Source organism: Taeniopygia guttata, chromosome 1 (genome assembly GCF_048771995.1).
Source record: "Taeniopygia guttata chromosome 1, bTaeGut7.mat, whole genome shotgun sequence".
NCBI lineage: Eukaryota > Metazoa > Chordata > Aves > Passeriformes > Estrildidae > Taeniopygia > Taeniopygia guttata.
The window spans coordinates 29543866-29556870 of record NC_133024.1 but is presented as its reverse complement, the minus strand read 5'-3'; the positions used below and the strand labels follow the sequence as shown (position 1 = coordinate 29556870).

At 42.4% G+C, this 13005-nt stretch overlaps 2 protein-coding genes across 6 annotated transcripts in view; both read left to right on the top strand.

Moving 5' to 3' along the window:
- Window positions 1-5213, top strand: part of TULP3 (TUB like protein 3) — a 32293-nt gene extending 27080 nt beyond the window's left edge. Inside the window, exons 9-11 of one of the 2 annotated variants that reach the window (XM_004175974.6) lie at window positions 366-464; window positions 2331-2502; window positions 3071-5213. In XM_004175974.6, coding sequence (XP_004176022.5) covers window positions 366-464; window positions 2331-2502; window positions 3071-3204 — 405 coding nt within the window. In that variant the 3' untranslated portion in view covers window positions 3205-5213. Of the gene's footprint in view, window positions 1-365; window positions 465-738; window positions 2503-3070 lie in introns of those variants that run through there. The other variant, XM_030267945.4, reaches the window with a different exon arrangement.
- A 3497-nt stretch (window positions 5214-8710) lies between these two features.
- Window positions 8711-13005, top strand: part of TEAD4 (TEA domain transcription factor 4) — a 51069-nt gene continuing 46774 nt past the window's right edge. The window contains exons 1-2 of one of the 4 annotated variants that reach the window (XM_072926293.1): window positions 8711-8962; window positions 9320-9398. Coding sequence is in view for 1 of the 4 variants with exons in the window: in XM_072926290.1 (XP_072782391.1) it covers window positions 9618-9654 (37 nt within the window). In the remaining 3 variants the exon portion in view is untranslated. Of the gene's footprint in view, window positions 8963-9118; window positions 9399-9421; window positions 9655-13005 lie in introns of those variants that run through there. The other 3 variants (XM_032751171.3, XM_032751172.3, XM_072926290.1) reach the window with 3 other exon arrangements.

The window sequence follows — 13005 nt, the reverse complement described above, 5'->3', positions numbered from 1 at the left end:
CCATAGTTAAAGCTTGTTCACTAGCAATATTTCGACACATTACTGCCTCAGGTGCAAACAGCTTATGCCTGGAAATTGCACTTGTATAATTTCGTTGTAAATGTTTTAGTAAGTAAGAAATACACTCCAAATTAGTTAATACCATGCATATCTCCTAACACTGTTCTTTAAATGAGAAAAGGCAAGATAGCAGTTCTCAGTAATTAAACAAAGTTACGAATAGATAGATAACTACTGCTACAGTTGTACCCAGCAAAATTCTAACAACTAGTACAAATGGTGATACAAGTTCAGTTTTGCTGTCTTTCCTTCTCTGAGGTGAAGTGTCTCATTTACTGAAAATAATGGCTTTCCTTGTCTTTCAGGAAACTAATATCTTAGGATTTAAGGGTCCCAGAAAAATGTCAGTGATCATTCCAGGAATGAACATGAATCATAAGCGAATTCCAATCCGTCCACGAAATGTGAGTTATGAAGTTTGGTCATGTTTCAGATTGAAGGAAGAGGTTAAAACTTCCTTGTAGGGGTGTGGGTGTTGCTGACAGTCAGGGCTTTTAGGGGTCAGGGCTTTAGCAAGTCTCCTGGAGAGTAACTATGTCACCCAAATGTGTTGATTACCTTGTTCTTGCCTTCTACCTAATCTGTTGCTTTCTGAATAGTATTTGTATCCTAATGGGTCCTTTGGTAAGTCTGAATATGATTTACTTATCTCTCCATTGTTGCTGTTGCACCTACAAGCTGTCCTCATGGTGGGACCCTGTTGTGCCGAGGGCTGGATGAACACTGGACATGCCTGCTTCTCCCAGGAGCTCACATTCTTAGCCAGGATGTGTATTGTAACAGATAAGCAATAGACAGATAAGGTACTGCTGGTGCAATAGCAAGGGAATAAATACATTTTTGATCACAATGCTGTTAGCCTTTTTGTAGGAGTAGCAGAAAAGAAGGATTCTTGAAGGAGAAGGAGGGACAAGGAGAAGACGGAGTTTTATTGTGACTGTTTAGTGAGGATTGCTCATAGATATGAGAGACATTAGAGCTACAAGCTTACAGAACAGTATCTGAAGGTATGTTAAGGTGTGTGATGAAAATTGTTAGGTTCCCTTAATGTGGGTTTTATGTTTGGTGAGAGAAGACCAAAACGCAGAAAGAAGAGCTACCAATTGAAAGGTGTGGTCAATGTTTTAAGCTAGAAAATGGTATTTGCAGCCATGTTGAGAGTAGGAAAAGAACATGTTTCCTGAGGTCAGAGAAAAAAAAAATCTTCAAGAATGGAGATAGAGAGTCATGAGAGCCCAGAAAAGAGATTTAATTCTTCTGAATGGTTAGAAAAATTGTATCTGGAAGTGCTCATTTATTCATTGTCTTTCAATTGGTGTTGTTCTCTCTCCTATTAGTACAGTAATGGTTCCACGGCCCTGCCTTAAATTTTCTCCCCTAAATCTAGATGCACTTAGTTGGTGCCAGTTCTCAGGGTTTGTTTTGCATTTTTAAAAAATAAGTAAAGATAAAAATAAAAAGTAACTAAACTTAACAGGAAGTTTTATTTAGGTTATCCTCAAAAATCTGCTATGGTATCTTTGTACAATACTGAAGCACGTTATATAGCCATATCAGTCAGGCATCCACAACAGGTTATTTTCTGAGCATTTTTTCTTATTAGTACCTTAAGCTTAGACTCTTTTTTCTTCAGAGTTTTAACATATATAGCTTTGATTTTATTTGTTGCAGAACTTTTAAAATTAAATCATATGTCATGTTTCACTACAACCTGAACCTCCTTGTCATCAAATTTAAAATGCTGGTTTACTTCCTCTTTGTATCTTTTTGGTTTTATTTCTCTCTGGTTTTCATACTGAGCATCACTCATTTAACCTACATTCTACTGCAGCCTGTGGACTTTCTACTGAAGCACCTCAGGGCCTGGCACTGTGCAGTTAATTGTAGATTTTTTTTTATTTATTTCAAAGTTTACAATGTTAGAAATGGAAACTGGGTGCAACAGGATCAGAGAAAGATTATGAGACTCAGAAGGGATTCATGCCAGCAGGATGGCAATTATCTGTGGATTCTGAATTGCTCCCTTTCCTGTACACGCACTTCCTTCCCTATCACTCTTTTTACTTTATTGAAAAGGACTGCTTGGACTGGGAATCTATAAAAGTATCTTCCTGGTACTTGCAGAAAGTATTCAGTAGGACTGAGTTTAAGTGATGTCATTGTGTTTCATTAAACAGGGAATGAAGTGACAGAGTGCACACACAAGAGAGGTGGTACTCAGAGGCAGAGCCATTCCAAATCTGATAAATATATTTCTTTCTTCTGAACAGGAGCATGAGGGTCTGCTGTCAAAATGGCAAAACAAAAATTTAGAGAACCTCATTGAGTTGCACAACAAGGCTCCAGTCTGGAATGATGATACTCAATCCTATGTTTTGAACTTCCATGGGAGGGTCACTCAGGCCTCAGTGAAGAACTTCCAGATTGTCCATGACAATGACCGTAAGAGTCTGGTGGAGAGTGTGTAGGACTTACTTAAACAGGGAGAACCTAATTTATTTCATGAGGGTTGGGAGGAATAGGACATCCTTCCTAGAGGAAGGAAACTGGGTAAAGGAAGCTAGCTCAGGATTACTGGGGATTTCTGAACTGTCAGGAAAATTATATAAGGCCTCCTTTTTCTCAGGGGTGGATGCAGACTCTGCTGTCCATAACTGCAGCAAAAGAGGGGACAAATGAAAGCTTCCTGAAGTGAAAGAAAAGGTTTAGTACAGCACCTTCAGGCTAGCAAAAGAATGGTTTGAAGTTTAGTTCTGAGAAGAAAAGTAATCTCTAGAATAGCACAGTCACTCAAGAGGACAGATTCAAGGCCAGTCTTGTGAGAAAGGATGGATACATCAACTACATATATTTGGGACTGGCAGATGTTGGGGGGTTGTGGTTGGGTTTTGTGGGTTTTCTTTTGGGTTTTTTTTTTTTTTTGTTGGTTTGGGCTTTTTGTTGTTGTGGTTTATTTTTTTCTTTTGCTTCACTGTGAAACTGTTCATCTCTGAATATCTTTTCTCCCCAGCTGACTACATCGTGATGCAGTTTGGTCGTGTAGCAGAAGATGTGTTCACTCTGGACTATAATTACCCTCTCTGTGCTCTTCAGGCCTTTGCTATTGGACTCTCCAGCTTTGATAGTAAATTGGTTTGTGAATGAGGGAAAACAGACATGAAACATGGAACTCACTCCCATCCCTACATCTTGTAGGAGTTCCAGGTTCCAATGAAGAGTATATTGGAAGGGAAATGGAGGATAGACTTGTGCAGGCTTATTAGAAAACCAGTTCCAGCCTTCAGAGCATTGTGGGAGATGACAGCAGACCACCTTGGGAGCAGCCTCTGTATGGATTGTGGAAGAACAAGAAATCTAGGTGATGTTTCTGTCATTGGTGTTGATTCTGCTTTTAGAATCCTGTTTACAGATGCTGCATGAGAGTGGTCTAAGCCCACTTATTGGAACTCCTTGCACCTAGGATTGGAAAAATAATGGCTAAATGTTCATTTACCTTGAAGCGTACACAAAGCCTGGGAGATTATGCTACTCAAGAGTTCCTAATCAGATGAATTCAGAAAAAAAGAGAAGAGCTGGAATAAGACATTGGCTCTAATACAACACTTTTACTCTGTGGAATGACTGTCTGCTAAGACTAATACTCCATTTCCCTTTCAGTATTCTAATTTTTCTCCATCCCTTGACAGTCTTTTTATCAAAAGATGAACAATCAAATCTCAAACACTCCCTTTTCAGTGGCTAATATTATATTCATTGCTACTTCTGTTACTTCTAACCACGTGCAAAATGAGACTGAATAGATGACAGAATCTGGCTGAGTTTGGCAGAAGATAGTATTGTAACAATATACAGTACCACTTCTGAAAAGCAGTATTCTGAGTGGTTGACTCTAGACTGTAAACTGATTTTTTAATTATACCATTGTTCATGAAATTTGCTACATTTTTAGGTATAAGCTTGTGACCAATTTTATTTTTTTTTTTAATGTGAGATTATCTCAAGGCATGACATATTAAAGTAGATTTTGTATAAACAATTTTAACCTGCCTATAAGGAGGAGTTACCTCAAAAAGAGATTACAGGTATTTTCAAATGCATCAGTAAGTTTAATGTAATTTTACCACAAGGCTTTGCAATGTGTCCTTCCAATGTTCCATTTTTAATACTGGATGTACAGTATGGAGACTGTGTCACAGCATGGAACACTTGATTCATGTGGCCTTAACTCACCAGAGTGGATTGCAGCAAAGTGTGGCCTGTGTACTGAAGCACAGAAGAGTTACTGTCTTGCCTGCTTCTTGCCTATTACCCATATTCACAATGGTTTGGAGAAGTGTGTCCCTCTACTGAGACAAGAATTAGGTGTTCTCCAGCTTTGGATATTGTCCTTGTCAGCAGACTAACTCTGTTTCAAACTGCAAAGAGCAGATATATTGCTTTTGGTCTCTGGAGTCTTTGCAGCGGTAGATATCACTTGCGCTTTCAAATTAACAAAACTTTGTGAAGACGTTTTCTGATATAGCCAGAAAGAATAATGATTGTAATCACGAATAAACACTGTATTTAACTGTAAAATATGAATTGAGGCTGAGAAGTCCTTGTATCTTTCAGATGAGCATTTTTCAGTAGCTGCTGAGATATTTCCTTGAGATGATTTTACCAGAAAAGCAGTCCATGAAGAGAACTTGAATGCTGATGGATCTATTTTGTGCCTTCCTGCTCAGCAGGCTGAGGATGAGACCTGGCCGTGTTTTCCAGCTGTGCTCTTCTGAAATCTTGGCTGATGGTCCTGCATTCCCTCTGCCCATCCAGGAAAATAAGTCAGTTTGTGTACCTGTCTGATTATTTTTCTGACTAGGAATGTGTGAAAGAAATTGCCTTATGTTATTTTGGGGTGATCTGAAGGTAGGATGCTAATTTCTGATTCAAGATGATTTTTTGTGTGCCCAGAAAGCATCCTTTTACTTAATTAGCCTTGTCAGCAGTGACTCTTCAAGCTATTTCTTGACATCAAATGATCACGTCACAGCCTCTCAGTAAAATTATACAGATAGATGAACTGATTCAGTCGTCTTTATCAGATACTGTTTTACATTAATTGTATTTATAACTTTTATATCTAAATGAAAATAAACTAATTTATATATTGAAAAGTCTTTAATTCTAAATTATTGTTTTTAGAATTGTCACTTGTGGGTGTACTTTGTTCCTTCTCTGTGACATATTACCTCAGTGTCTTTCTATCTTCTTGAATATAATCTGTCTTCTTACTCTTTTCCTTTCTAATTCTCGGTTCACCTTCTTTGTGGTGTTGGGTATTTTTCCCATACACTTGGAAATCTGGGAATAAATGTAAAGGTAATCTCTCTAATACTTTTACTCCCTCCTTCCTCCTCCAATATTATCAGGTATTACACTATAGTTCTTGGTTTCTATTTGATTTGATTCTATTTGATTGTTTAAGCTAGTTCAATTTCTCTGCCCCATGTTTTTAATGTTTTTCCCAGCATCCAGCTGGGGCATTTGAGACAGTCCTTACTGCATTTTCCCACCTTCCATCTGAACCTATTCAACTGTTGAAACACATGAACTTGTTTTTTCTGAATCAGATAGTGAAGTCATACGAGGCTAGGAAGAACATCAAGTTGAAGTGGTTATGTTTTCCTGTTTCCACTGAGAGATGTATGAACCTCAGTAAGAGGAGATATGATGGATCTCATAATCAGAAACTGGTACAGCTCTCAACATGTAAGCCCTGTTCTTCAAGCTACTCTGTTTTTTCCACTATTTCCATCTGAGCCAAATTAGTCTTAGAGGGGAGAGAAAAGTGGGAAACATGACTGGACATTTGTTTTTAACACAGTAGTATTAATTGCATATTATTAATTGCATATATGCAAATGTAACATGCTAGAAATGCCACAGAGATCTTAAGAGAAGCATATTAAATGGTTAATTTGGAGTCCCAAAGGCAAGCCTAGCAGATGGAAATGGCTCCTAGGCTGCTATAGGCTCTTGGGCTTACAAACATAAAAGACAGTGAATTATTTATTGTGTTTTTAGGGCTGTCTCACTCTCATTGAAGTTTTGCTGCTGAATTTGGTAGCAGTGGGACAGGAGGTTTTGCTGCTGTTAGCATAATTCTTATACTAATAATTAATTAGTGTGCTCCTCTACTTGGTGGGATTAACAGCTCCGTAAATCTCTTGGGGGACATTGAATTAGGTTTCCTGTTCCTGGTACAGAAGACAAGCAAACCTTTCCCTGTTACTTACAAGTTAAGAGTTTGTGTGTAGTCCTGTGAAATACACCTGTGGACAGATTCCTTCTTTCTCAGAGTCAGGAATCTCCTCTTTGCCACCAGATGAAACTCTTGAACCTAAGTGAAGTTTGGAACTAGTTCAGAATTAAGAAAGTCCTTTAAGTAATCCTAGGACCAAGAAATTTTGCTCGGTGTACTGCTATGAAAAAGAGTAGAAAAGCAACACTGATGTGTAAGGGCTCCCTTACTAATAGGGAAAACAGCTGGCTCCCACTGTGAGGTGGCAACAATTGAAAGCTCTGCTAGGAAAGAAGGCAGAGATCCTGCACCAGTGTTAAATCTTGTATCTTTGGAACTGTACACTCTATAGTTTGTTTTCTTGTTGCATTCCTTAAGGTGTTCTATATTGAATTATTATTTCCTAACTGGAAGCTGGAGGTCACTTCTTCTGTGCCAAAATGGGAGAAAAATCCAGAAGCAAACTAACTTCTCCAGCATGCTTTAAGGTAAAGGCTATGGTAACCATAGCCTGCTCTGGAAATATAACATTAAATTTAGAGAATACATAAATGAGTGAATATATTCCAGAGGCTGAAATTTTTGATCATTTTATTTGATTCAATTAACATCTCCATACAAGGCGACCAATTGCTCTGTCTGCAACAAAACAACTGAAATTTCGGTGAAAACAAAGGATTTTTTCTTAAGCCTAATTGAATTGAGCCCTTTATATATTATAGGGAAAGTAATACTAATTTACTTGGGGGGGGAGGGCATTATTTTAAAAACTGCATAAGAAAATCATTCTGATAGAGTACAATTAGGGTTGAGGAATTAATCTGGTAAGATTGTCCAACTCTCAGCTTTCTGTTGTAAGCAGAATTGTTTAGTTCTGCATTACCTCCAGTAAAAAAACCCAAACAACTCACCACCAAAAAACCTGTATTCTCCCGAGTGAATTTCCATCTGCAACTGACTGAAGTCCTGCAAACAACTTGTGTGATGATTCACAGGAAGGAATAGGTTTCAATTCCTTCTCTTTGAGCTGTGTTGCTTTGGCAAGGAAATGGGAGCAAAACAATGTTAGTCACATAATTATGAGACCTGGCCTAGAATTCCCACTGAATATATGTAATAAGAAGTGAATTACCTTTCATGTATATAGGGGTTTTTAAAACATACATATCGCTTAATAGAAAAAGTGACTAGATTAATTAATTACAGGGCTTTATATAAAAAAACAACAGAACACGCCCCCCCAAATAGTTTCAATGAATTTTGTGACATCACCTTATTTATGTTGTATGTACTCTTCATTTCTACACTTGTATCAGAAAATCTTAGTTTTATGAAATTGATGGGTTTTGCCCATCAATTCTGAGACCTTAGGACACATTTAAGACACGTTTCCAGGTCTCTGTGATTTTCACTACAATTTGAAAGAGTTAGGAACTTTTTTAGCTTTGGGTTCTTACAAAAACCCTCAAGTTTCTTCGATAAAACTTTAAAACTGAAGTTTTAAAGAAAGGCAACCATGTTTTATAGCTCTTCACAGGTAGTTACGTGAACACCAGCCACCTGTGACAAAATCACCTGCTGGAGCCGTGGAAAAGTTTGGTTTGCTGATGCAGCTGCATTCCCCGAGCTGCTGCTAGGACGGACGTAGCTACATGTACTAAACTTACTAGTTTCCTACTGCTTTTGCTTTGGGGATGTGGCTTTTCAACCCTCGTGTGAGTCTCAGTCTCCTATCAGAATTTTATAGCGCAACACACCGGCATTCCTATATGAACAGGTAGGAAAGGAGCAGCTCTGACGTGAGGCTGAGAAAAGCCAAGGGGAGACATTGCTTTGCGAGTTGGTGGGCGAGTACTTTGCTGGGCTGGAGCTGTTTGTTTCGCAGTGGCTCCGCGGTGCTGGTGCGAATCACGGCCGGTCTCTGAGGGGCTCTGCAGCCGCCGGGCCGTGCCGGGCGCGCAGGGGGGAGCCCGGGAGCCGCGTCCCTGCCCGGGCGGCGCGGGGCTGTCCCCGGGGCCGGAGTGCCCTCACGGGCGCTTGGCTCATCGCCCCAGAGGAGGCACCAGGCAAGCGGCGGCGTTCCCGGGGACCCGAGGCCGGCCCGTCCGGGCCGCGCACTCCAAGCTCTCCCGCGCCGGGCGCCGTGCCTGCTCTCGATTCCCGGAGGCGGCGGCGTCCCGCCCGCTCCCAGCGCTGCCGAGCCATCCCCTTCCCCCGCTGCCGGCCGCCCGCCCGGAGTTTCCTTCCCCCGCCCCCGCGGGCCCCTCTTCCGGCCATTGCCCGCGTTCCCTCCGCCCCGGTCACACACGGCCCCCGGCCGCGGAGCGCCCGGCCCCGCTGGGTTTTGTTCCCAACTCCGCCCCGGCCTTTCTCCCGCTGCCCCCCGCCCCCCGCCAGTCCCCACCCCGCCCCGTCCCAGCCCCTGCCTTAGCCGGCAGTCCCTCCCTCCCTCGGCCGCCTTCATTTCATACCAACTCTCATTCCTCGCATTCCTCACTTCCTCCTTTCAAACTCCAGGGGAAATAAAAACCCTCCCTTTTCCTCCCAAACTCCTGCCCGGCCGCCCCCCCGTCCCGCCGCCGCCCGGGCTCGCCGTCCCGCCGGCCGCGCCGCGCTCCTCAGGTGAGTGTGCGCTTTGTGCCTCCGCTCCCGCCGGCCCGGCTGCCCCCCCGCTCCCGTCCCATCCATCCCATCCAATTCCATCCCATCCTCTCCCGGCCACCCGCCCGGCCCGGCATTGTTCGCCTCTCCCCGCCGCCGCGGGACCGGCAAGGGGGAGCCCCGCGGGCCCACCCCGGAGCCGCTCCTCGCCAACTTTTTTTCTCTGCGACTTGGCGGTGGCGACGATGCTGAGCGGGAGGCTGAGCCGCCCGCTGCCCCGTCCCAGCCCCCGCTCCCACCCCTGCGGGCTCGGAGGTGGGGATCGGGCGGGAGCGAGGGGCAGGCGCGCAGTAACAGCGCTCGGTGCTCTCTCGGCAGAAAGTCCTGGAGCTGAAGGAGGATTTGAAGCCGGTCCCCGCTGCCCCTGCGGAACAGCAGCCGCTCTTGCCTCGCTCAGGTCGGGACACGCTGTTGCACGATGGCTGTGGCGCGGGTGCCTGCGGGAGACGGGCTGGAAGGGAGGGTGCGGAGCCGCTCGTGTGCGACAGGCGAGGCACAGGCGTACAAAGGAAGCGATGGGAACATCCTCAATGGAGCCTCCGGCGGCTTCCCCCGCAGGGAAGGGGCTGCCGGCGCTGCCACTTCGGGAACTCGGTCGCTGAAAACTGCAGCGCTAATGGGGAGAGGGGAAGAAAAAAAGCGGTTTCTGTGCGGTTCGTAGAGATGCGCTTGGAGAGGGTGGAAAGGAGGAGCGGTACTTAATGTAGTAATTTTTTATGTAAATTATGAAGGATGATTTTTGGTGGGGAAAAAAGAACAAAAAAGTCATAAGGAAGCCTGTCTGTGAGAAGGTATGTAGATTGTTGTGGGGCATTTACCAAAAGATGAGGGAATGTTTTCCCAGTTCAGTTATTCTAAAGTTGGAGTTGAGTTTTGGTGGCATGCCACAGGAAGGGATTAAAGAAACCCCAAACAAACCGAGCACACACAAAAAAACCAAACAAAAAGCTTTCCGGAGTAATCTTTTATCTTATGCAGATAATTCCGTTTAAACAGTTTCTTGCATGGGATGCTAAAGATGAGGCTTTTTTTGCAGAAGAGGAAAGTAGTGTAACTCTACATGTTTTAAGAACTTCTGTTAAGTATTTTGTAGTGAACGAGCGCATATGTTAAATAAAAACTCTAACAAAAACAAACAAAAACTCAGAACTAACCACAACTAATTATCAACTTTGTTTTTGTTTAACCTGGAGTTACACTCATGTTTCTTTCTAACCTTAAGAGTTGGGTTCTGCGACTCTTCTACAAATAAGCAATGCGAAATACTTTTCAAGTGCAGGGGGCTGAACGGGAGGAAAGGAGATTTAGGGATTGGATTTATTTTTCTCTTTTCCTGTTACTGGGGACAGGTCGGCTTTGCCAGGACCTGATGGCGGTGTCTGTGCGGAGTGAGCAGAGCATTGGTTCACCTGTCTGTTCGTCTGTCTGGGTAGATGTGAGAGGTTTTATTGTTCTCCCGCAGAAGGAAGTGGGCAGCAGGACGGGGCAGAGAGTAACGGGGAGGAGCGAGAGGAGCAGAACAGGGGGAAAGCAGAGTGGGTATACAGCAAGTGCTGGGCTGATGCTGCTGTACACTCACCTGTATTAAAGCCTTTTGGTTTCGATAGCTTGTTCTCATGACAGAGAAGAGCTTGGGATCATCCTAGTGAATACAGAGGGACTTCTTTATTGGGACTGCTGGATGCTGAGGGACTCTGGTTTTCTCTGGAATTCGGGTTGGCAGAGTGAAGGATAGCCAGTCACCTTTTCAGTTTATTTCTGCAGTGGGTACAGTCACCTTTTCACATTTTCCTAAATCCAGTGGAAATAGCTCCCTCAAACTTAAGCATTCAACAGTCTTATCAATCTCTAAACTGAGCTATCAGCTCATTGTTTGTGTCCTCTTGGAGGTGATCCTCGAAGTAAATAAATGTGTGTAAAAATGGTTACCAGGAATTTCTCCACTGTCTTGCATCCTGACACTATTTGGATTTTTAAATTAATGCTGCCAATGGTTTTGAAGTATTTTAGGCTGTTATTGTGATAAACATTTCAGTGTTGCTGTATTGAAGAACATCTGTGGGAAAATAGTATGAAAATATTTGTGCCAAGCTTTAAAGAGTATAAGAGCCCCATGGCACCTTATTTTGTCTGTAGAGTAAGTAGAGTTTTGAGAGGGTTGCTGGAAAGTATTGTTTCCAACAGATACAGCTTTCATCTCGGTTTGCATGCTGATTCACAGCTTTCCTTCCTTGCTAATTATGTGTCCTTTTCTGTATCTTTCAGCTCTGGGTTCAGCCCAGTGTAAGCCAAGGGGTGGGTCCACAAAGGGTTGAGCTGGCACTGCTGTGGACCTGTCCCCAGCGCCTCAAAGTGCCCATTTCCTTACTTGTCACATCTCTGTGCTTTGTCACTGGCAGGGACGCTGGCACTGCTGCTCACTGCGCCGGGACTGATCCAGAGGAAAAGTAACACTCTCAGCAAGTTTTATCACTTTTAGCAAGTTGGTTTTCAGCCACATCTCTGCGTTCTCCAGTCAAGTTAATCATATGGTCATGTGCTGGTGTGCCTGTAGAAGGTAGTGCAATGAAGGGTGGCAGAAGAATAGGGACATTTTCTTAACAACACTGTCATTTTTTCCCACCTTAAGTAGTTCCTTGGACCATGTTTACAGTAGCTCCCGAGAGAGCAAAACAATTTTGTTTTATCTGACCACAACTGTATCTTAAAAATGTAAAATTTAGTATTACATTTTTTAAAGATCTATTATACTTTCCTCATAGCTCACATTTGTCTTTTGTTCATTTGTTAGGTTTGGGATTTGGTTTGGTTCTTCTCTCCCACTCCCTCATGGCATGTAAAAGTTTTCTGGGGCAAGCTTTTCATCACGCAGTGTACATCAGAAAAGTTTTCTTACTCTACTGCAGCAGTTTTTGCCTTGGTGTGTATTTCTGTGAAACTATTAGTTATTATTTCTCTCTGCAGTTGCATCTTCTAAGTTCTTACTTGCTACTAATGAGAATATAATAATAATAATAATTTTCAATTTTCTAGCTCTAATTATTTAAGGTTTTTTTATACTCTTCACTTTCTTCAGTTTATCTGTGTTTCTTTGTCAGAATGAGATCCAATATTCCACGAGTTGTAGTGATTCATCTCTCTTCCTTGCCTGAAGTGATAACTGAGCCTAGGCAGATTAAAGTCACATTGGTCATTTTGCAGAAGCATTTGCTTTGCAGACAACTCTCTCATTTGTTCAGCATTCTCACTCTTGCCTGTCTTTAGCTCCTACTTCTGGCAGGGCTTTTTCCATTATATTTTCTCTGTGTTTTCTTTGCATTACTTTTTTCACATCGTTCTATTTGTCTCCCTTGCTTTTTTTGTTTTCTTTTTTACACTAACACCCTTTGAATTGTTTCTGCCCACTGGTGCTTGTAAGTTACATTCTATGTCACCCACAAGTTTCATTAATGTTACTTTGAGTCAGTCTTAGATCTTTAATTGAGATGTCAAACACAACTGAACTAGCAAAGATCCCTGCAGCAACCCAGTGGATGCCTTCTGTATCTGTTGGTTCTGTTTGTGTCTCATACATCATATATATCATTATGCATAGTTTTGAAGCCATTAGTTAATTTTCTAATAGTATGATCAGTGCTCTCCAAAGCCAATCTGAAGTAATTTTTAGCTGTGATTTCCGTAGAGAGTAAAAAATGCTATTTTAAATCTAAACTTACTTACTTTGTGGTGGACTGTGTTCTTTTCATTCTTTACCTTCACAGCATTTCTATCTTCCTTTGAGGAGCAATCAGGTTTATTAGGATTTACAGTAATGGATGTTCATGTCTTTGCAACTTCTGCCAACAACCATGTTAAATAAATGCCTGGCATGTTCCTTTGTAGAGCCTTGTAAAAAAGCCATGAGTTGGCATGCTTGGAGTTCATTACAAAATCTGAGACTAGATTATTAGAAAGAGTTTTTTTAGGGGCAGGCAGTGGTGTTTTGAGTTATTCGGGTTTTTGGG